This window comes from Haliotis rufescens, unplaced genomic scaffold (assembly GCF_023055435.1).
Source record: "Haliotis rufescens isolate VD_foot unplaced genomic scaffold, xgHalRufe1.0.p SCAF_10, whole genome shotgun sequence".
NCBI lineage: Eukaryota > Metazoa > Mollusca > Gastropoda > Lepetellida > Haliotidae > Haliotis > Haliotis rufescens.
In genome coordinates this window covers 13522577-13545571 of record NW_025963780.1, presented here as the reverse complement: position 1 = coordinate 13545571, position 22995 = coordinate 13522577, and the positions used below count along the sequence as shown (strand labels likewise).

The 22995-nt window shown below is 38.1% G+C and overlaps 1 protein-coding gene across 1 annotated transcript in view; it reads left to right on the top strand.

The window, feature by feature from the left end:
* Positions 1 to 20082, top strand: part of LOC124119874 (ubiquitin carboxyl-terminal hydrolase MINDY-3-like) — a 74661-nt gene extending 54579 nt beyond the window's left edge. The window contains exons 10-12 of the mRNA XM_046482538.2: positions 979 to 1051; positions 11723 to 11885; positions 18558 to 20082. Coding sequence (XP_046338494.1) covers positions 979 to 1051; positions 11723 to 11885; positions 18558 to 18707 — 386 coding nt within the window. The 3' untranslated portion in view covers positions 18708 to 20082. The remainder of the gene's footprint in view (positions 1 to 978; positions 1052 to 11722; positions 11886 to 18557) is intronic.
* The last annotated feature ends 2913 nt before the right edge of the window (positions 20083 to 22995 follow it).

Sequence of the window (22995 nt, the reverse complement as noted above, 5' to 3'; positions counted from 1 at the left end):
AAAAATAATATCTGTCTTCACCCATTTCCCGATAACAGCAGCTGTCGCTAAGTAACATGAAGAAATACCTACGTTTTCGAAGCTTCGTATGAATAACACGTACATCGAAGACTGCCAAGTGACACACCATTAGAAAGCATATAATTTTGTTGATATTTTATATTACTTTGTATAAAATATTTAAAGATTTGCTTGAAACATATTTATTATGCTCTTTGACATGTCCGATGTGGACCGGTTGTCAAACTTGAAGTGGGTGTCCAAGAATTATATTTTCAATAACATACGTATTTCATACATTGTGAAATGCGAGAGATTTAAAAAATGAATGATATATGACAGGTAGGTTCATAAAATTATATACTATTTTGACGTGATTATGGCCTGGTTGGTCTACCGGCCTGTGGTGTCTGGGGTCTCGAGGCTTCTTGGCCCGTGTACCGGCCTATGGTGTTGAAAGAGTCAAATTCATGATTTTTCTGTAATCACCAAGAGATAAGTGTATTATAATATTTCGTTGCATTTCTCAAACTTCACTTGCAAATTCGACCATATCACTCACAATTTAGAGTCCTGCTCTCAAACTAATGAACATTTTGGCATAAAACAAAACATGTGAAACTATTGCCTTTTAATATATTTTTTTATTTTTTTTTAAATGTCATGTTTGTTTCCTGCCAAATCTCAAAAGCTTTGAATATTTTTGCATGAAACCATTATCTTTCATGGTTTGCAGTTTGCTATTATTGTTTTTTTTATTATTTGCAAACACATTTACAATAACAATTTTAACTAATGTTTCAAAACAGAGGAGGGGAGACATATGTTTTTGTGTAAAAACACATTCTAGTTGCATTTGCAAGGCTAACCTTTTTCCAAACAGTTCTTTTTGCAAAATGTTTCCAGAGATGGACATGGTAGAGGGAACTTGTCCAGGTGAGCTTCTTACTTCAACAATGACTTCCTTTTTTGTTTCAGGCAATGGATTTATCTCAACATCTATGCTGGATGAGGTCCTCAGTGCTCTAGATCTTGTCTCAGAGAAGGAATAGTAAGTACTGCCGATCACGCTGCTGAGTGTCCCATGAAGAATCAGTCTGGTCAGAGTACCGTGCTTCCAATCTTGGTGCACACACTTTCAGACAAGCTTGACCAAATTTCCTGTGGGTCAGCTACAGTGTGTTACATTAATTACTCTTAATTCAGTTTGTTTCTTTCAATGGTTTTGTTTCTATATAAATGTCCAGAAAATATATGTTTAGTTAGTTTGAAAAGTAATAAATATGAACATTTATAGCTCAACTTGATAACATCATTGTGAGCTTATGTTATCCATCTTTGAATCCACTGAAAATCTCTTCTGAACATGTCAATGTCATTTTCACATAACAAGTTCTACATGTCCAAGCTAAACTTTATTAAATTTTGTGTACATTTTCTGAAATATTAAATTTTTACTTATCCTGTCTCACACTATTGCATTATGTCTCTTCTTTTGAACAAAAAGTGGAAACACTTCTCTCAAACCAAGCCATTTGCAGAACTTGAAAACCTCTCCCAGTCTCGGCTCGTGTGTGACTCACGTGGTCATTCTTGTCTCTTTTGCCATGTGTTGAACACACATTCCTCTACACTTAACTTTGACACTCTTCAGCTGTATGATCAATATTTATAAAACCTAGATTGGCTTGCTGTTTGCTGTCTATCTTCAAGCTTATCTACATGATTCAACAAGCTTTCTACGTCTGACGATCAGTCACCCCGACCGCCTTCAAAGTCAATGTCTTGTCAGTTACAACACCTTTTACCAACTACGTCTCCTTCTACAACAATGGTGATGCCTTCGGCAGAGGACGTAGAGCAGGGACCACTTTTTCCTTTTCTGTCTACTGGACTTTGCAGCAGCCGACTGACACTTTGACACCTCTGACCAGAGGACCTTCTCATTACCATACAAGGTGCTCCAAGTCACTTACTATTTGTCACGGGACCATTGGGATCGTTTGGGTCGTCCTCCATCACCTCAGGCTCTGTCTTCCCTCACAGGACACCAGACCCGACCCACAGCACCTCTGACACCTCCTGCTACTCTAACTTTGGCTTTTCATAACTCTGGTGACAACGATAATGCCTCAGACGTACTGCTGTCACCATTCTCTTTCACCGGTTAATGAAGGCTTCTTTAATCCTGAAAGAAGGATCAACTCCAATCCATTGTTGCTCTCCTTGACGTATACAGTGTTTTGTGCAGAATGGTGTCTCAACCTTCCCTTGATTCCCCTCAAAATTCAGAACCATTACTGTCGACCTTCGGCCTGGTAGGTGAGGATTTATCTGCTCTCTAGCTTCTCTTTAGCACCGTAGCTTCATCCTTGTGTCCTTCGCTGGCCTTTAGGAAAATAAAGGATGTGTTTAAAACATCTGCCTTCAAGAATCATGTTCATCATGTCCACTTGCTGCAGTTTTCAGCTGCCCAATGACGATGGTCATAAGATGGGCAAGACATTTTCCTCCTTTACCATTGATGACAGAGATCTTTTCTCCAGTGACACTTCAATTCGTCACTTGTACTGCCTCTCTCCCTTGCTATGATGTTGAAGCAGGCACTGATTGCTGCTCTTGATTATCCCATGACATTGCATGATGCATAACTTGTGATTCCAGCAACAACCCCTTGCTACTTCTGTTGCTTATTTGGCTCATGCTACTGGTACTTGCACTTTACTTCGTCCGCAGCTTAACTTCAATACCATACTCAGAGTTTGTGGTACTCTTGAGTACACAATGCAACCCTGACACAGCCATGGTCAGTTCTCTTCAACTATGCCTTCCATTTTATACTGAAGAATGTTGATGATCCAAGGCAGTATCAAGTGAACATTTAGCTTTTATGGTTGACTGCCAAACAACCTCAAACAAAACCGCTGAAACATACCTTGACGGAAAGGGGAGTGCTTAGTTATGTGTCATCTTTTCGCCGCTATCCTGCCACAGACCAGCGTTGCTCCACTTTTAACTTGAACTCATCCTGCAAACAACCTCGTGGTAGAGGACGGGACTGTGGACAGCAGTCTTACGGTTCCAAGAGCAGATGCTGACTTGGACACTCATCTGCCAGTTTACTGATCCTTTGAGACGCTATACAGCAACTCTGAGCATCCGAAGAATTTCCAGGTGAGTTTCGATTTACAGGACCCTTACCTGCATGTTTATTTTCACCAGAGTTAAGAAGTCTGTTGTCCTCACCTCAACCTGAAGAGTATAAGATTTAAAGTGTAGAGGGAAGTACTCACCCGGCTACTGTACTTTATCTAGCATCTCCTTCACCATGTCGTGTGGCTAGTCAGCAAATTGAAGTCCGACCTGATCCTCTCAGTGGGGCAGAATTCGAGACAGCTGAGGACCGCCTTCTTCTTCCCACCAGATAGGTGGCAGAAGATCTCTGTTGCCATCCTGTTTCCGTTGCTCCATACAAACACTTAAAGTCTGCATCCTTGAAGTACATCACTCAGAAAACTGGTAATTCTTATTACGTCAATGTCCGCTAACGTTTTGTTATGTAAACCATCTCTCCACGCCCAAATGCTTCTGCCCAAGTGCAAGGTGAGAAAGCAGGGGCTCAAAAAGAGTCTTAAACCGAAGTAACATGTCACTTCTTAGGATCCCGATGTTGTTTGGGTCATTTGTTAGCCATCACCATGGCAGAGTGTTAAACAGGGCTGTTGCATTTGCTAATGCTTGAAATTTCGGGTTGCTCCGGCCTATGGGGTGATGTTTTTTTCAGAGGGACCTACATATTGAAGCAGATGATAGATCTCCTCTATGTGCTCAGTGAAGGTATTATAAGTTGCTCACATGAGGCATGTTGACGAGCTCTCTCCCTGTGAACAGTTGTCTTGCGTAATCGTTGCTGATTGTCTCTTGGTTGCATCTGCTGCAGATGCTTTTACCATGAATGTCCTAATAACCATAAGTGAGTGAGTAATTATAGGTTGGCATCCCCTATATCTCCAGGGCTGGCATTCCAGTAAACCTACATGAATCCCTGGATCCATTCCCATGGTTCTTGTGATTGCAAATTATCCACCTTTGATTGTCATTAATATTTTACCGACCAATCAAACGTCGACATAAGAGAAAGGGCAGGGATTGACTTTGGCATTTATTCTGCGATATTCTTGCATACCCTATATTCGGCGAGTTTTTCGTACCTAGGATTAGGGTGCTTTCAAGGGGGGTCATCTTATACACAGGGTTGATGAGGTTTGATGTTTTTTCCCCAACACAAAGACATTACTGTGAGCACGCCACACCGGAAATACCATGTCAACAAGTCCGTACTGAAGTATGAAAACTAATCATGTAATTACACTGTCGGGTTATAATAGAGTTCATTATATATATGGACTGATGTTTGTTTGTATGGAGAATGGATATATATATATCATAAATGCCATACATGGACTCGCTGAAAGTCATATTTGTTGTAGTTTGACTATTATATGTAAACCTTAAGTTTTCGCTATCGCAGTGCGGGAGCATTGAGGGTGATTGGTCAAACTGTTCCATATGAAAAAATATCCGGCAATAGCGATCAGCTGTACCAATTGGCAAAGTGCTACAGTACTCATATTAATTTATTTCAAATATATACAGTAAAGCTGCAACTAAAATAAAATGATATTGGAATAAATTATTCCTGATAAAACAATAGTTTCAAATACAATTCTACCGATCAATGTATCAAAATTATTTAAAGTTACATTGTTGGGTAAGTTTTAACCGAATCACCGGTAGATTCCGAGAAACGTGTACAGCTGATTAATTGTTTACGAAAAAATACAGACAGTAATCTTAATCTTTCCAGATAAAACAAAGCCTATCATAACAGGAAATAATCTGTTTTTAATCTGTAAATCACCCTTTCTTGTGTTTTTTTATCTCAAATTTCAAATTTGTATTGATCAAGTTGTTAATTGTTATGATCTGTTCGTTTCCCTGAATTCGATGAAGGGATACGATGTAATTTTTTTCTGTGGAAGACAAACATGTTTTTATTGCAAATGTAGGGATTGTGCATGCGTTGGTGACGTGCTTCATTCCGATTCGCTTTAAAGATGTATCAACATTTATTTACCTGATGAAGGAGTAAGCATATACTCCGAAATGTTGTGTTCTTCATAATAAAGAAGTTGACATCCATAAATACTCTTCCCTAACATTCATTCAGCGTGATTGAAAATCATGTCCATCTTTCAATAGTTTTATCTGCATTGACACTCTCATTTTCACCTTAAAAAATGGAAAATGTGGTAGTGTTTGAAAAAAATGATCTAGAGTACCTAAAAAAGTCAATAAAAAACTTACACGATACTTTATTCAATCGTCAAAAGTTGTCAATCGAAACAGATTTGCATACTTGCAACACTGCATAAAAACTAATGTATTTTTTGGTTAGTACTAATGCCAATTTTTATAAATACAGGGTTAGAAACTAACAGTTATTGTCCACTAGTCCTTATAATGATAACATATAGCAAAACCCTTAAAATGGGCCAATTTCTACTTGTCGTTAGGATACCTTTACTATTGGGCAGTTTGTTAAGGACTACAGGACTAGTGCCAATTTCTAACGCTGAAATATTTGCATTGGAATAATTAATGTTCGAAAATGGTATATCCGAGGTTATATCTATGTGATCTTGTAACATTAATTGCAACATTATTCAAGTCACAAATACCGAAAATCAAATACAGTTTCCACTGTGTGAAGATGAAATATCTCTGAAAATTTGCAAAATCTCATCACACGCCAAAAAATGTCATTGCTTTTGGACCAGGGAAGATTTTCTCTCACAGGTAAAAATTTTCAGAATAATCCCCGAAAGGGTAAAGGAGGTAACACGTATTACCAAAGCCAACACCAATTTTAATGGACTGGAAGACATCCTTCAATCATGAAAATATTTGAGGGCTTTCTTTTGCGTGTCAGTCAGTTTTTCAATGTTGAATTTCTTGCAAACTCAGTCAGTGAGACTGGCCACTATGTTGTTGACATTGCCAACCCAACATTGAGGCTCGTTTGTAACAAGTGTGACACGTAATCCTATTATAATCAATGTAACTATCATCAACCAGTGTATTTAAGCCAACTCATTGATGTTTTTTTTTTAATATTGGCTAGCATTGTGCACAACCACCAGTGGCTAAAGTGATGACGTAAATCCTGCTGGGGTATCATGCAGGAAGCAGAGGTACTGTAAGTCCCCATGATCCCCAGCGAGGTGGCCTAGCTTTGGTTACTGGTGACCTATAGCCCGTGTTTTAAACTGTATATATAATATTGTTATGTTCAAATATGTTTCATGAATTGTTTCTAAATATAGTATGCTCAAATATGTTTTACAACTTGTTTTTAAACAAAACTTTGCATTAATGACTAAATTGTAAATATATTAAGTTGGTCTTGTCGCTATATGGCTGCGATAGTGCCGATGCGACGTTAAATTTTAACTCACTCACTCACTCACTGTAACAAGTATTCTGATTGGTGCCTTGTAGTGTAGCCAATCAAATTGGCAAATGGAAATAATTTGCAATCACAATAACCTTGGGAATGGATCCAGAGATTAGTGTAGGTTTACTGAAATGCAAGCCATGGAGATATAGAGGATGTACGGTTGGAGGTTTGCTCAAACAACAACTAGAGTGCCTTCAACAGGATTGCTGCAGTTAGGCTGACATATTGGCCTTTGTCTCGCTTCATAGAAGGGTACAGCGTTGGCAGTATCTTGATATCTAGTACACGGGGTGCAGTTCCCCACGTCATCACCATCTTCAGATAAAGATGTGCATAAAGTTTGGCGCTCAGTTCCTGAAGATAAATAGATCATCAAAGCCTCCCTCTGGTGCTACAAGACTAATTGGACAGGATGCAGCCAATGTTCAGACAGGCCCTGGACTTAAACATCTCAGTTCACCAGTGGCAGTGTCTCATGGGACAAGATGTGTCTCAGTAAAAGACATGACAAGGCGGGGGTCAACTTTAACTAAGGTCACTGCAGTTCTGCCTGCAACAAAGAAGCCAGTCTCAGGATAAACCTGAGGTGGTGAATATCCTGTTGTATGCCTTTGGCAGAATCTCTTTAAGAGAGTTGATTCCCACTCACTACTTATTTGTTGATGAGTCTCTACACATTAGGGAGCTCACATTGAGGATCTATAAGCCTCTATTATTCTTAGCAGTGACACTGCTATTCAGTGTTTGAAATTCCATTTCATCAATGCCAGGATTCTATTCTCCACCGACAACATGGCACACTATATCACCAAGATGGGAGCAACACGTTCAGGTCACCTACTGGACAAGACATTTATGTGTTGATGGACAGTGTTAGTTCATCACAACCAAGGTGTCACCATCATGTTGGCATATGCACTGTCGAACCATGGACAGTCCACTCCCACAGAGTGGACACTGCATCCAGATCTATTCAGGTGGATGTACAAAGAGTTAGACACACCCAACATTGATCCCTTTGCCACAAGATGTCATCATCAGCTTCCAGTATTTGTCACTTATTCAAGATCCACTAGCTTGGGATCACAAGGCACTAGCAATTTCACGGCAAGGCAAGCCTGCTTACGCATTCCCGTCTCTAGCACATTTACCCAGAGTTCCGCATTGGGTCGCGCCTTATTGACACAGTCGGCCATGGCTCCCAGAGTTAAAAAGACTTGAAGTAGACTCTGCATGTTTCTGGCGGGTTGGAACAGACAACTTGTGAATCCACACAAGTAGGCACATCCAGCGATCTGCATGTGTGGTTCTATAAATGACCTTATGTTTCTCCTTGAGAGCAGCACAGGCAGTATTGAGTGCTGTATTACTGGTATTACTAGGATTCGTTTACAGCCTAATATTACACAAAGGGAATGACTCCTTTGGAGTAAACAGTTCAGTTTATTGATGATTATTTGCTGTATTTGTGTATGACAAGGAAGTTGTGGGGAAGTACCATTGGTACATATGTAGCAGCTATCAACTCTGTACGAACAGCATCTGGATCAAAGGAGATAAGCACTGCTCCAGCTTTGCTTACGAGCTATCGCCTTGGGGATCAGAAGCGCTGGGTCAGACCTGCGTGGGAAAGGGGGGTGTTTTTACAACATTTAACCACCATACCTTACGAGGGAGTAGCATCAGCATCAAAACAGTTCCTTACTCAGAAAACTGTGTTTCCGATTGCCTTAATCACAACTGCACGCATTTGTGAGGTGCATGTTTTGTGTGATGCAGGTGAAGTTTGACAGAGGGCCTCATGGGAAAGAGCACAAATGGGTCTCATGTGAAATTATGTTTGGGTTTACTGTCATCTTTGTCCACAGTCTTGGGACAGGAAGATAAAGCTGATTTATATTTGTGTCCATCCTGGGCTTTGAAACGTCACCTTGAAGGTACAAGGCCTACAAGAAGACAAAGGCAACGGTTATTTCTTCCTTTGCCATGATTCCGGTCTCCAAGTATACCATTGCATTTTGGTTAATGGCATCCATCTTGTAGTCATGTAGATATGCAGGAGTGGATCATGCTCAAGCTCACAATCCTCATGAGATTAGCGTTCTGGCTTCCACTATGGGCTTTTATTCAAACTGTTTTGTAGTAGATGTGATCAGAGGACATGATTCCCCACAACTTCATGTTCTGATCCCCCAGGCATCACGTTTCATATGCCACACAGGTACTTCACCATGGAGCATAGCTTTGCATGTTAGATTAAGGATGTGATAGGAGATACAGGATCAGTGATGGTGGAGCGCTCAAGGCGCCTAAGTCTGGTCCATGACACAATTCTGTCCAGGTTACCTACAGATCAGCATCGCAAACTGCAGACGCCTCCACCAACTGTGGGATAAGTTGCAGAGGTTGTGTCTGGATAAAGATAATTTATGTAAATTAGAATATTTATTGTCTTTTACTTATCCTGATACAACAAATCGTTTTAGCAGCTTTTGTATGAGAGGGTAAATTAAGGGTCCAAGGGGAGATAACTCTGATCAATACCCTGGTGGAGAGGCACGTTTTCTTTCTGTGTTATGGGATCAAAGAGGGGCAATTTGCAGAGTTTGTAACAACTGAGGATAAATTAACTTACATTATAATGATTCCAATTGATATAATTTTGTCTACCACGTACTTACTGTTTATGTTTACAATAACAGACTTTAAGCGACCTTATGTTTTAAATTGATTATTCTAGCATATGAGATTGCTGACTTTGAAAGTCAAGGTCATTACTTATGAGATAACTTGGAATATCTGACCTCCCAGTCAAAGGTAACAGCCTAATAAACTTTGGTGGACTTTTGTGAAAGGCAACAGCATAATAAGCTTTTGTGGACTTTTGTGAAAGTCCATGGAGTAATGCAGGATAAGCTAAAAAAAAAATACTTAAAAAAACATTCATCATTAGAAAATACATACATGAACATCTGTATATAGATGTTTGTTACATTTTTATCCCATCGGCATATAATGCGGGGGATATAGTCATCATCTGGTCTGTCTGTCCATCCATATTTTGTTTCCGTAGTGTAACTTGAAAGCCGTGAAAGATTTTTCACCCAAACTTGCTACATGTATTAACCAAGGGCTGAAGAGGTGCCTATGGCTATAATGTGAGGCCCAGGGGGATTTGTCATCTGATGAATCGTTTTTCAGTACTAACTAGTGTGTGTATTTCAGGCTTCACTTCTTCCTTAACAACCCTTTAGTCCCTTCCCCCAAACTTGTTAGGTTGTACGGGGTGGTCAGGTAGCCTAGTGGTTAAAGCGTTTGCTCCTCACACCGAAGACCCAGGTTCGATTCCCGACATGGGTACAATGTGTGAAGCCCATTTGTGGTGTCCCCCGCCGTGATATTGCTGAAATATTGATAAAAGCGGCGTAAAATCAAAATCACTCACTGTTAGGTTGTACGACATTACCAAAGTGAACATGTTATGTAAACTCTGTCAGACATGCAACAATTGCTTTTAGTGCATAATGGAACCCTGTCCTCAAAATGTTTTGAGCTTATGTTGATGTTTTGATTGAAAGGTAGTTTACTTGATACACAATCACCCAGAAAAACAGCCATATTTGAACTCTGTGTTCATATTGTTATGTATTCATCATTTGAGGATGAGATACATTTGAAGTTTTGTTTAATTTTAAGAAGTGTTTCCCTTACTCTGTGTACAATCAATTTGATATTCATTCACTATTGAAGTGCAATATTGCATGAAATTGATGTTTTCATTTTTTGACTGTTTGATCACAATCTGATAATAATTGTTTATCTGTTTATGGAAAGGCTGATGACATCAAAGAAAGGAAGAAACATTTGCACATTGATGTTTTGCAAATAGCCTATGGCACCAGAAAATAGCTCTGAAATGCTGTTTATACTATACCATGTTCACTTTGGCTACATATCATTAACATCCCCTGTGGATGTATCTCTGTTGGTCATAAGAGGCGACTGAACGAACGGGTGGTCAGTCTGAGTGACCTGGTTTATTTGGTGTCATCCTACCCTGACGGCATGGATCCTTGCTCACAATATCGATCATTGGATTGTCTGGTCTGGATTCAATTATTTACAGTTTTCTGGAGAATTGCTGAATGACGAGTGAATGTGGCGTCAAACAACAAACAAACAACAGATCAATAGCTGGCATGAAATCAGATTTATGCCAAGACGGGTTGGAAATAATATGCTTGATGCCTGTGTATCTTTACAGATCAGGCTAGTTACTTCATCACTACTGGCTGGCTGTAAATACTCAATAAAATTAGGTTAGATGAAATAGACACTCCTCTTTCTTCCCCCAGCTATTGGATTATGTTATTGCACTCATCTGAAAGGTCATTTCCAATTAGATGGTGTTTTCTGTTTGCATTCATTATATCGTCTCACACTTTCTGTTAAAAGCAAAGAGTGTGTAGAATACTTAGTCTTTTGAAACTGTTTTCTGATTTCTGTGTTCGTTAAGCTGGTTAGCAAGACTTGAGGGAAATTCAGATGATGAAATTTGTGCAAGTGAGTTCAAATATCAGACATTTGAAAAGTCCTGTAGAACTTGCCTTGTTTCAAGCAATCTCAAAATCAGATCTTAGATCTTGCTACCTACTAAACAAAGATCTTAGGACATCCAATTACAGGTCAGGTCAGAACGACCTTTCGCGACTTCCATCCCAGACCAAGACCAAGTTTGCATGACAGTACTTTCCATGGGCTATGCAAAGCCTTCTCTGTTCTAATGTTTATGTCCCATTGATGCAGGAGATAGTCGATGGAAGGAATCAGTCATACAGCCCACAACTGTTGTTCGGAATACCCCGTGTTAACCTTTTTGAGGTTGCATGATTGGAAAAAACATTCCGACTGTCGGTTTCCTTATCTAGTACGTGTAGTAAGCAATCCTTTCTTTGGTTGGATGAAAGCTCATTCTGACGTATCCGGTAATGGGATGTCCTCAGATCTATGTTAGCAGAAGCAAGAACTAAGATCTGATTTTTATGAGATTGTGTTTAATGTAATTGTTGATCCTTTTGTCATGTTGTCCCCTGGAATTTGACTCATTTATTTCAGGAATTCTAAACTTATTCCTGATCCCTAACTAAAATTCTTGTGTTAATGGTAATGGCTAAAGATATTTGTGTTTGTTTTTCGTTACAGTGTTGATATAATGAAGACAAAATTAGATGCAGAAAACCTTGGCATCATAACCCAACACAGCTTCATGCAGGAATTTTTTCCTGGACAGGTTATACAAGATGTTCCAAGGAATTTCACTCTTTTTCACTACAATGGCCTTTCAAGGTCATGCTCCCATGGAAAGGTAAGCCCAGACCACTTGAAGGTGAAGATAGTTGCATTTCATGTGACAGAGCAGTAGCACCTGTATACCCATACTTCACTGGAGACCTTGTATTATACAATCATCTGTACACCCATACTACACTGGAGACCTTGTATTATACAATCACCTGTACACCCATACTTCACTGAAGACATAGTATTATACAATCACCTGTACACCCATACTTCACTGGAGACCTTGTATTATACAATCACCAGTACACCAATACTTCACTGGAGACCTTGTATTATACAATCACCAGTACACCCATACTTCACTGGAGACCTTGTATTATACAATCACCTGTACACCCATACTTCACTGAAGACATAGTATTATGCAATCACCTGTACACCCATACTTCACTGGAGACCTTGTATTATGCAATCACCTGTACACCCATACTTCACTGGAGACCTTGTATTATACAATCACCAGTACACCCATACTTCACTGGAGACCTTGTATTATACAATCGCCTGTATACCCATACTTCACTGGAGACCTTGTATTATACAATCACCTGTACACCCATACTTCACTGAAGACCTTGTATTATACAATCGCCCTGTACACCCATACTTCACTGGAGACCTTGTATTATACAATCACCAGTACACCCATACTTCACTGGAGACCAAGTACTATACAATACCAGTACACCCATACTTCACTGGAGACCTTGTATTATACAATCACCAGTACACCCATACTTCACTGGAGACCTTGTATTACACAATCACCTGTACACCCATACTTCACTGGAGACCTTGTATTATACAATCACCAGTACACCCATACTTCACTGGAGACCAAGTACTATACAATCACCAGTACACCCATACTTCACTAAGAACTAGTATTATACAATCACCGGTATACCCATACTTCACTGGAGATCTAGTATTATTCAATCAACTGTACACCCATTTTTCACTGAAGACCTAGAAATATACAATCACCTGTACATCCATATTTCACTGGAGACCTAGTATTATACAATCACCTGTACATCCATACTTCACTGAAGACATAGTATTATACAATCGCCTGTACATCCATACTTCACTAAGAACTAGTATTATACAATCACCGGTATACCCATACTTCACTGGAGATCTAGTATTTTTCAATCACCTGTACACCCATTTTTCACTGAAGACCTAGAAATATACAATCACCTGTACATCCATATTTCACTGGAGACCTAGTATTATACAATCACCTGTACATCCATACTTCACTGAAGACATAGTATTATACAATCACCTGTACATCCATACTTCACTGGAGACCTAGTATTATACAATCGCCTGTACATCCATACTTCACTGGAGACCTAGTATTATACAATCACCTGTACATCCATACTTCACTGAAGGCATAGTATTATACAATCACCTGTACACCTATACTTCACTGAAGACCTAGTATACAATTCTGTTTTATGAATGATCCTTAAAGCTTCCAGGAATTACATGGCATCAGTAAGAGAACTTTCAATAACACTGAAGGAACTTTTATGTGTTATTTTTCTATCCCCGAAAAGACGGTAACAGTATGGACGCAACACATTCATAAACTGAACTTTGCACTTACTTGCAAATGAAAAATAATTGATTATTGCTCACAGTCAAATAAAGCTGCAAGCCATTTTGAAGACAGGAAGTTGGAGGTCAAAGACAGGAAGTAGCTTAATGGGATGATGTTCGACTAGAAATTTACACTCTTAGTAAAATTGACCCGTGTCTCAGTAGGCTAGCACTATAAAACCATCAATAGTCAGGACTAGTACAAGCACCCCCACACATGCATGTCACTATATGAGTCCAGAATGTAAGGTGGCTCTGTTGAAAATTAGTGACATGGAATGATATTGTAATATATTAACATCTCCATAACAATGTCATGAAAAAGAAATATTGTGCTGGCAGGCCCACAAAGTGGATGAAGGGGTGAGCGTCGTCCTTTTTTTCAGACACCTTAAAGGGAAACACTGCAACTGAAGTATTGAAATAAATATGGGCTTTTCTTCGCGAATTCAGTATGTGCTTATAAATGGACTATAATTTTGAATGGTTTGACTTGTATTCAGCGCTCTTCTTGATGCTTCAAAGAATTTTGATGCAAAGATTGGAAGAATTGTATAATAACCATAAGTGTCGCACAACTGATTGCTATTGCTGGATATGTTTAACATATGGAAAATTTGACAAGTCACCTTTGACGCCTCCTTCGGTCTTGCAACAGCAAATGAATAAAAGTAAAACGCAAATATCATAACTATAGCCGTTATATATGTATTTATACTTACCATATATCACTGTGTATAAGGCGAGTTTTTCATGCCTAGAATGAGGGGGCTTTCATGGGGGAGGTCGTCTTATACACAGGGTTGAAGAGTTTTCATGTTTTTTTCCCCAACTGAAGTACAGATTTGTAATCATGTAATTACACCCTGGTTCTAAAAAGAGTTCATTATATATCTGGACTTATGTTTGTAATCTATTTAATTTTATTCAAAATTTGATTTAATATTTTTTTATTTTTTTAAATATTTTTATTTCAATTCAGTAGACATACATGTAACATTGGTACGTGAGGTATATATATGTAGCAATTTATAGAATCTTAAAACATGATCCGATATGGGTAAGTACATCTATTGATTGACTGAGAAATTATAATATGTAGGCTGATAATTCCTTCCATTTTCTGTCGAATCTCTTATTACTACTATTTTTCGTTGCGATGAATTTTTCTATTTTACATACATCTTTCAATATTTTTATGAAAAAAGGAAAGCGTAATGGAGTTTTCTTAATGCTTGACTGGTGAATGTATTTTTTGAAAGAATTATGTGGTTGAATAGGTAGTTGTTTTTGTTGCAGCAAAATAACTTATCCAGAATGGTAATATGAATATCATATGCAAGTTTTGAGTTTAGGTACATTTCAATTTCTAACCAAACTTCCTTTACAAAAACACATTCTATATACACATGGTATAAGTTTTCAGATTCAGAGACACAAAATGAGCATATATCATCATGTATTAACTTCATTTTCCATAATTCCTTTTTGGTGTAAACAGCTCTATTTAAAAATCTGTACTGGAAATCTATTAGTTTAACATCATTGGTACACAATCTACAATTAGAGAAAATGTTATTCCATTAAATGCTTTGATTAAGTTAAATCAGAGGAAAGTTAGTTGAAGCTATAAGTTTATCATAAAATCTTCTGGAGCCCTTTGTTCTTATCAACAAGTCTCTCAAAATGTTATTTATGTATAAGTTAGCTGTGATAGAAGATCTGCCATCTATTGCTTTTTTCCATGATTTAGGGATATTTAGCATTACTCTGTTGTAGTCAAGTATAGTACCTTTAATTTGAAATTGGTATTGTAATTCTTCAAATGTTAAAAATCTGTTGTTGCTACATAAATCTTTTAAACTATGAATACCCTTATTAAACCAATGTTTCAGAATGAAATTATTTTTTAATTGGTGATTGAACCATAATCGTTCTGATAATATATCATTAATACTTTGTTTGTCAACTTTATGTTTTCTGTAGTAATTACCTCAAATATTCAATATATCCCTCCAAAAGGGATTTTTCAAAGTAATAAACTTATCAATATTTGCGACCAAAAGGAATATCTGTTTTGATTGGAAGTTCTTTAATGTTGACGAAGTCGGTTTTTGTAAACTTGTACTTAAAAATGATAATTTCAATGAATGAATAAATTTGCGGGTATCTATATCATTCTCAGACCACCTTCTTCATATTTCCTTATCAAGGTAGATCTTTTTATTTTGTCTGGTTTGTATTTCCAAATGAATGTATAAAATAGTTTATTCAATTTTCCAATAAAATCATGAGATGGGTTTGGAAGTGCTGAAAATATATGAACTAATGTTGAAAGAGCCAGAGTCTTAATAACTGTGATTTTACCTATTAATGTTAGATCTCTTTTTTTCCAGCTTCCCAGTAATCTACATCTACAATGTATTAATATGTTCGAGTCTTCACAGAGTTTGATATTGCTTCCTGCCATCGAACCTATCCATATAGCTTTAGTTTTGTCAATATTTACCTTAAAACCGGATATTCTATAAAATGTATTCAAAGTACCAATTGCAGCTCTAAGACACTCTTCAGATCCATCTAAAAATAACTGTGTATCATCTGCATATTGACCTAATTTATACTCCATATCATTTATTGTTATTCCTTTTATGCCTTTATTATTCCTAATCATTATTCCTAGTACCTCTGCTACAAGCAAAAATAGGTAGGGTGAAAGTGGGTCACCTTGCCGGCATCCTCTTTGGTTCTGAAAAAATGTGGAGAGATGTCCATTTTGTATTAATTTAATATTGTTTATATTCATTTCGGAGAAATCGTATGTGAAGTGGATCCGCTTTATAGACAGCGATATATATACGGTAGATGTCATATCTCATTGGTAAGCTGAGATAGCAAACATGACAACTATGTTCCTGATGTCCACAGCGCTTTTAAAAGTCCAAAGAGTTAGATATCAGTAAGCAATCAATCAACGTATTACTAGGTAATCTTTTGAATGAAGTATGTTGTTTTTACATAGGCACTTTATGCCAAGATATGGGTGTATTCCGTCTGCTTGAGTAAACCGACATATTTAAACACGTATCTTCAAGATAGCATTGATTATTCAATCAACATATTATTAGTTAATCTTTTGATCAGTGCTTTTTGCAAAACAACTGATCATTCCCGTCTTGCTGCGATGCCTCGTACATATTACATAGCACATAATACATTCACCACATCATACCTGGATTTATGACCCAATCTTAGATGGAATAATTAGCCCAGACACAAAAAATACCAAATGGGAACCACTGAGCACTAAATATCCTATACACCCTTAGAGTCAGGGATGAACATTATTGTGTGATTTTGCAGTCTTCGTGAGGTAATCTGAGTGGTTATACTACTACGTAATTATCTTGATGACTTTATCCTTTTGTTCATTCTACATCCGGGGGCATGGGTGGCCCAATCGTCTAAGGCGCCGCGATTTGCTGTGCAGAGTTGCGTTTCTTGGGCACGCCGGAAACCTATGATTGTGGGTTTGAATCCTGGTTCGCCCCGATTATGTTTCTAGGTTTGTCAGCACCATACCTGTGCTCGTGGGTTTCACCGAAGTGTTAAATGTCTAAGACCTGCATCACTTCGGGCTTTCCTCTCACATTAAGCTGACACGCCATGATGTAACTGGAATACTGTTAAAAGCAGCGTTAAATCCAAATCACTCACTCACTCACTCATTCTACATCCAATAGTCGATAGTATACACTAACCATGCAATGGGGAAATGGGGTTTTATTTATGGCCTCAAGTAAATAAAAGGTTTATTTTTAATGTTGTAGGCTTATTGACATAACATAATTACATGATATTAAATATCAACCTATGAAACACAGAAAGATGATTCAATTTCATTCATCTTATCATACATGCATTCAGAAATCTGAACATGCTTTTACTGCAGGGATACTTATTTTTATGAAACTGTGGCCATCAGGGGTATTTCCAAATAACGGCATCTGATGAGTTTGATTGTTCTTTTTGTCTGTTTGTTTAGGTTAAAGAAATTAATTAACATGATCCTTTGTGATATCAAAATCTCCATAGATCACGGGTAACCAATCAATGTTCGGAAATGCGTATAGATGTCACCTCAAAATTATTGATTCCTCCGAATATCCTACCTCTTTCACATCATAGACATAAGTTCCTGTTTTGGCATCAATCACACTATAAAAGCTTTAGATTTTTCAACATATCCTCTTTGCTGCCAAAGAAACTCATATCCCTATTTTTAATGCATCAGCGCATGCGCAAGGCAGGAAAACATTACTTCCTTTCTCTGTGTGTTGGGTCAACAAGCAAAATGTTTTTGCTGATCAGCTCCAAGCACTTATTTGGATATCAGTCACAGCTGTTCAAGATCTAAAAGATTGTATGCAGACATTTAGATCTACTGCATGTAGATAGAGTTTGTGCACACCAAAATCTAGATGCACATATTGCAAGGACTTATCCAAGGAGAATTTTGACAGGCTCTATAAAGCCCTTAACTGTGTCAAATCTAAATCCTGGAGGAAAACTTTCTACATCAGCTTCTCACAAAACTAAAACTAAATTGGAAAAGTGTTATCTCTCTGGCAAATTGACTTCCTCAGAGAATCGCGTTACTCAACCCACCCACCTGAAACTAAGAAGCAGACATCCAGCTCTGGTCATGCGACCTCAACCTTTTGCTTGGGCCTGGTGGGTAGCTCGGTCACTCAAGGTTTAAGAGAAACCTCTGAGCCCAAACCTTTATGCACTCCCCACCCTTGTGTATGAGTGAATTGTCTCAAACACTAACCAGGTCTATGTCTGCCATGTTGAAAAAATGTTTCAAGGCTATTTCACATGACAGCCAGAGTTTAGTTTCCCTTCAAAGGTCAATCTAAGGCAGTTTATCTCCATGTATTCTTGTTTACTTCTCGACTTAGTTAGTCCACCTCGCATGCATGAACACCTACACACTTTTTCAGTATCCTGCCTCTATATTGAATAACTTTTTTATATCTTTGTTTCTGTTTGCCAGGTTGTTTATCAAGAGGCATCAGTGAGACTAGAAGATGAGCTAGAAGTGCAGATAGTAACTGATACCTCCCCAGTCAAGTGCTGTTTGCAGACAAAATGGCCAACAATAGAACTGACATGGAAGTCTGGTAGCACTCCCTCCCTGAACTGACCAAAGATCAGAAACCTCATGAGGAGGTTGGTGTTAAATTGCTGCTCAACATGTGGATTTCCTTGATAATCTTAGCAACATTGTGTAATTGATGATGTAGTGTTATTGTGACTTGCCAGCAGCATGTGTCCCGCAGAAGAGGAGGGTGATGGTCAACACATTCACTCACTGGCTTCCACACTACAACACACATGATACCAAGACGACAAGACTGTTACTGTGCATGTACCAGAAATCCTGTACACATAGCTGTTTCACTAAGTCTTCCAAAACACACTACAATACTCCGTACTCCTCAAGGCTGAATCTCGGTCCTGGGAATGTATCTTTAAATAGTCAAATAGTGAAACAGTGCAAACAGTCTTGGAATTAGTGATAATATTTATAAATGTTGATAATTTTATCATGGCAGGACATTCAAGTGTTTTGTTTCAGTTACGTAGCATGTGGCAAACTTAAAATGTAAAGTTAGCTTCAAGACTGCAATGCCTAGAGAACTGAAAGGAAAGATTCCAGTCTTGTTGGAGGGATACAATGTATTCTTTATTGCTTGACACTTGTGGTGGAGAGGAGGATGTTCGGTGTATCATAATGCATAACTTATTCTGTTGTTATCTTTATGCATATATTTTTGTTTAACCTAGCAGAGCACCACCAGATCTAAGAAAGTAAGAGATTTGGTCTTCAGTTGTGTTTGTAGTACACGCTGTACCTCACAAGACCAATTTCTCACTCTATACATTCAATGTGCTTACATATTCTTGGAAACGAATCAGTTTATCTTTTCTAAATCAGAATGAACATGAAATCATATGTGGCCTGTTTTCAAGGTAATGGCTGCAACAACTGTTTTGTTTGTATTGCACCTGATTGACAACTCACTGATGACTGACATGGTATTAATGACTTATTTCTAATTATTGTGAGGAGTTGTAGTATTCTATTTATGTCATGGGACCTCATTTATATGATTTAGGATTTAATACTGGTGTTGTTAGGGGACTGATAATTTTATCATTGAGTTGTGTATGTTCAGCTGGAGACACTTTCTTTAAGCATTTCATGGTCAGGAATATTTGTTTGGAAAATTCCAATAATCTCTTATTGGGAAGACAGAAATGGTTGGCTCCTGAAGATGAAGGATAAATATGTTATCAAGAAGAGCATTGCTTGAATACAGTATTTTGCATGTGACAACACTACTGAACAAAGAGCATCCAGGACATACACCTTCTGCAGCAAGAATAACTTCATGATACTCATCCAGATTATTATTTTGTGGTTCTGTTTTGATTCTTTACTCTTAAAGTAAGTGCATCTGTGTCTTTAAACCTTGTACAAATATTTTACAGCAGTAAATATTCTTTTATATCAATATCTGTGTTGAATATTTTTCATTTACAATGACAGTTGGGCAGTCATCACATTAAATGTCTCTGATAGGCCTTTTTAAAGCTTCACTGGTCTCACCCATCCTTACAATCTTTTGTAAAATAAAGTTAATTTTTAACTTATCGTACATTATATATAATGCAATCTCTTGCTGTTGAATCGAAATGTAAGCCCATCGAAGAGCTCACACTTGGAGAGAACACTTCAATAAACAAATGGCCCAAAGACGCACATCCCATCCTACTCCCCCCTACCCCCAACTAGGCAACATGTGACTCAAGCATACTCTGGGCTTTCGCCTTGTTGTTCCATCTAGTTTCATAGTAATTCAGTCTATTACTGGGACTTCTGAATTTTTGTGTATGTTAGGGACCGACCATTTGAGTGCGGCGTAAAACAACAAACCAACCAACCAATCATGCAAACAAACATTCGGATAGACCTTTGAGCTATCCCCAAAACGATGGACTCAACTTTGAAGGTACAGATGAACCTGCACCAATCTCGCAAAAGGTGTGAAAAGCAAAATAATTTAGCTATAAATGTTTTCGGACAATCTAAAGGAACACAGGTTGGGCTCTGCCCCAGAAAAATCTGCTCGAAAAAGATAGTAAATATCATTATACGTGGATAAACAAGCTATTATATGATCAAACAACCCATAAGGAAAATAAATATTTCTGTCTTCATGGATACAGCAGACAAGATCTTTTAGAAGCGGATAAAGAAGACTAGAGGTGTTGGGCAGACTGCTATGAGGATCGATATGCCTAAAGAGGATAAAAATATCTTAAAATGTTGGCATTATTGTAATCAAATGCCAGTAGGGAACATAATTCACGCTGACTTCGAAGCACTTCTAGAACGAATAGAAAGTACTGAACACAGTACTGAATATAGTTTTACATACAAAACTCAAGAACATACTCCTTGTGGGTTTGGATATATAGTTTTAAGGTATGATTGGAAAACAAATGCACCCGTGAATTAGGACCCGATGCAGCGGAAAAATTCCTGGAATATCTACAAAATGAAGAGAGAATAATCAGGGAACATTTACCGCGTAAGAAACCCATGTGTATGACGAGGGATGATTGGAGGGCCTATAAGAAGTCAACGAGTTATCATGTTTGTAATAAACCCCTGAATGGAGATTCTGTAAGAGATCATTGTCACATCACGGGAAATTACAGAGGAGCCGCGCATAACGAGTATAACTTGAAACTTAAAATGAATTCTCAAACAATACCCACCCGTTGTGCTTCATAACCTCAGAGGATATGATTCTCATCTCATCTCATCATGCAAGCTATCTCAAAGACTGATAGTGGATTAACGTGAATTCCAAATAATAAAGATTTATGGTTAGCTAACGTAGAAAAACTCGTACCAAATTTGATGGATAAAACAAAATATATAGTCCACTTTAGAAATATCCAGTTATGTCTATCACTAGGCATGAAACTAAAGAAAATACACAGAGTTCATAAGTTTGATCAAAGACCTTGGATGGCGTTAAAAAGTATGTGGTAAAAAGGCATATCAAACACGAACAGTGTAAAGAAGCCTTATTCAATGGTAGAACATTCAAACATGAGATGAATACTTTAAGAAGTGACAATCACAGGATACATGTATTAAGAATGAACAAGACATGATTATCCCCCTTAAATACAAAGAGGTGGATTGATAAGGATGGTGTAACTACCTATGCTTATGGCTACTTAGTGTGTAGATCATTTTTAGTCCAGCCTAATATTGTTTTACAATATCGCTTTGGTGTTCTTACACCCAGGCTTATGTGGCAAGGAAGTACAGTGACCAGTGCGTATATCATCTTACGTCCAGGGGAATATTGTTTACAACATTGCTCTGTTGTTCTTACGCCAATGCTTATGTTGCAAGGAAGTACAGTGACCACTGTGTGTATATCATTTTACGTCCGGGCTTACATTATTACAACAGCGCTTTGTTCCTACACCCATGCTTATGTGGCAAGGAAGTACAGTGACCAGTGTGTATATCATCTTACGTCCAGGCTAATATTGTTTACAACAGCGCTTTGTTGTTCCTACACCCATGCTTATGTTGCAAGGAAGTACAGGGATCAGTGTGTATATCATTTTACGCCCAGGCTTATAATTCAACGAGAGACAATGATCTGTAAGTTTATCAACGGTGTATTGCTTGAACCCCCAGCTTTATGTAATAAGATGCGGTATATTGCCAGAAGAGACACTGTGTGTATCCACCCTGTATTTTTTTTACAATGAGGTGGAATGATCTGCGTGTATATCATCCATATATTGTTGTCTACCCCAAGGCATATATTGCAAGGCTGTAGAGTGATCTGCGTGTGTGTCATCCATATATTGTTGTCTACCCCAAGGCATATATTGCAAGGGAGTAGAGTGCTCTGCGTGTATGTCATCCATATATTGTTGTCTACCCCAAGGCATATATTGCAAGGGTGTAGAGTGCTCTACGTGTATGTCATCCATATATTGTTGTCTACCCCAAGGCATATATTGCAAGGGTGTAGAGTGCTCTGCGTGTATGTAATCCATATATTGTTGTCTACCCCCAGGCATATATTGCAAGGATGTAGAGTGCTCTGCGTGTATGTCATCCATATATTGTTGTCTACCCCAAGGCATATATTGCAAGGGTGTAGAGTGCTCTGCGTGTATGTCATCCATATATTGTTGTCTACCCCAAGGCATATATTGCAAGGGTGTAGAGTGATCTGCGTGAATGTCATCCATATATTGTTGTCTACCATAAAGGCATATATTGCAAGGGTGTAGAGTGATCTGCGTGTGTGTCATCCATATATTGTTGTCTACCCCAAGGCATATATTGCAAGCATGTAGAGTGATCTACATGTACGTTATCC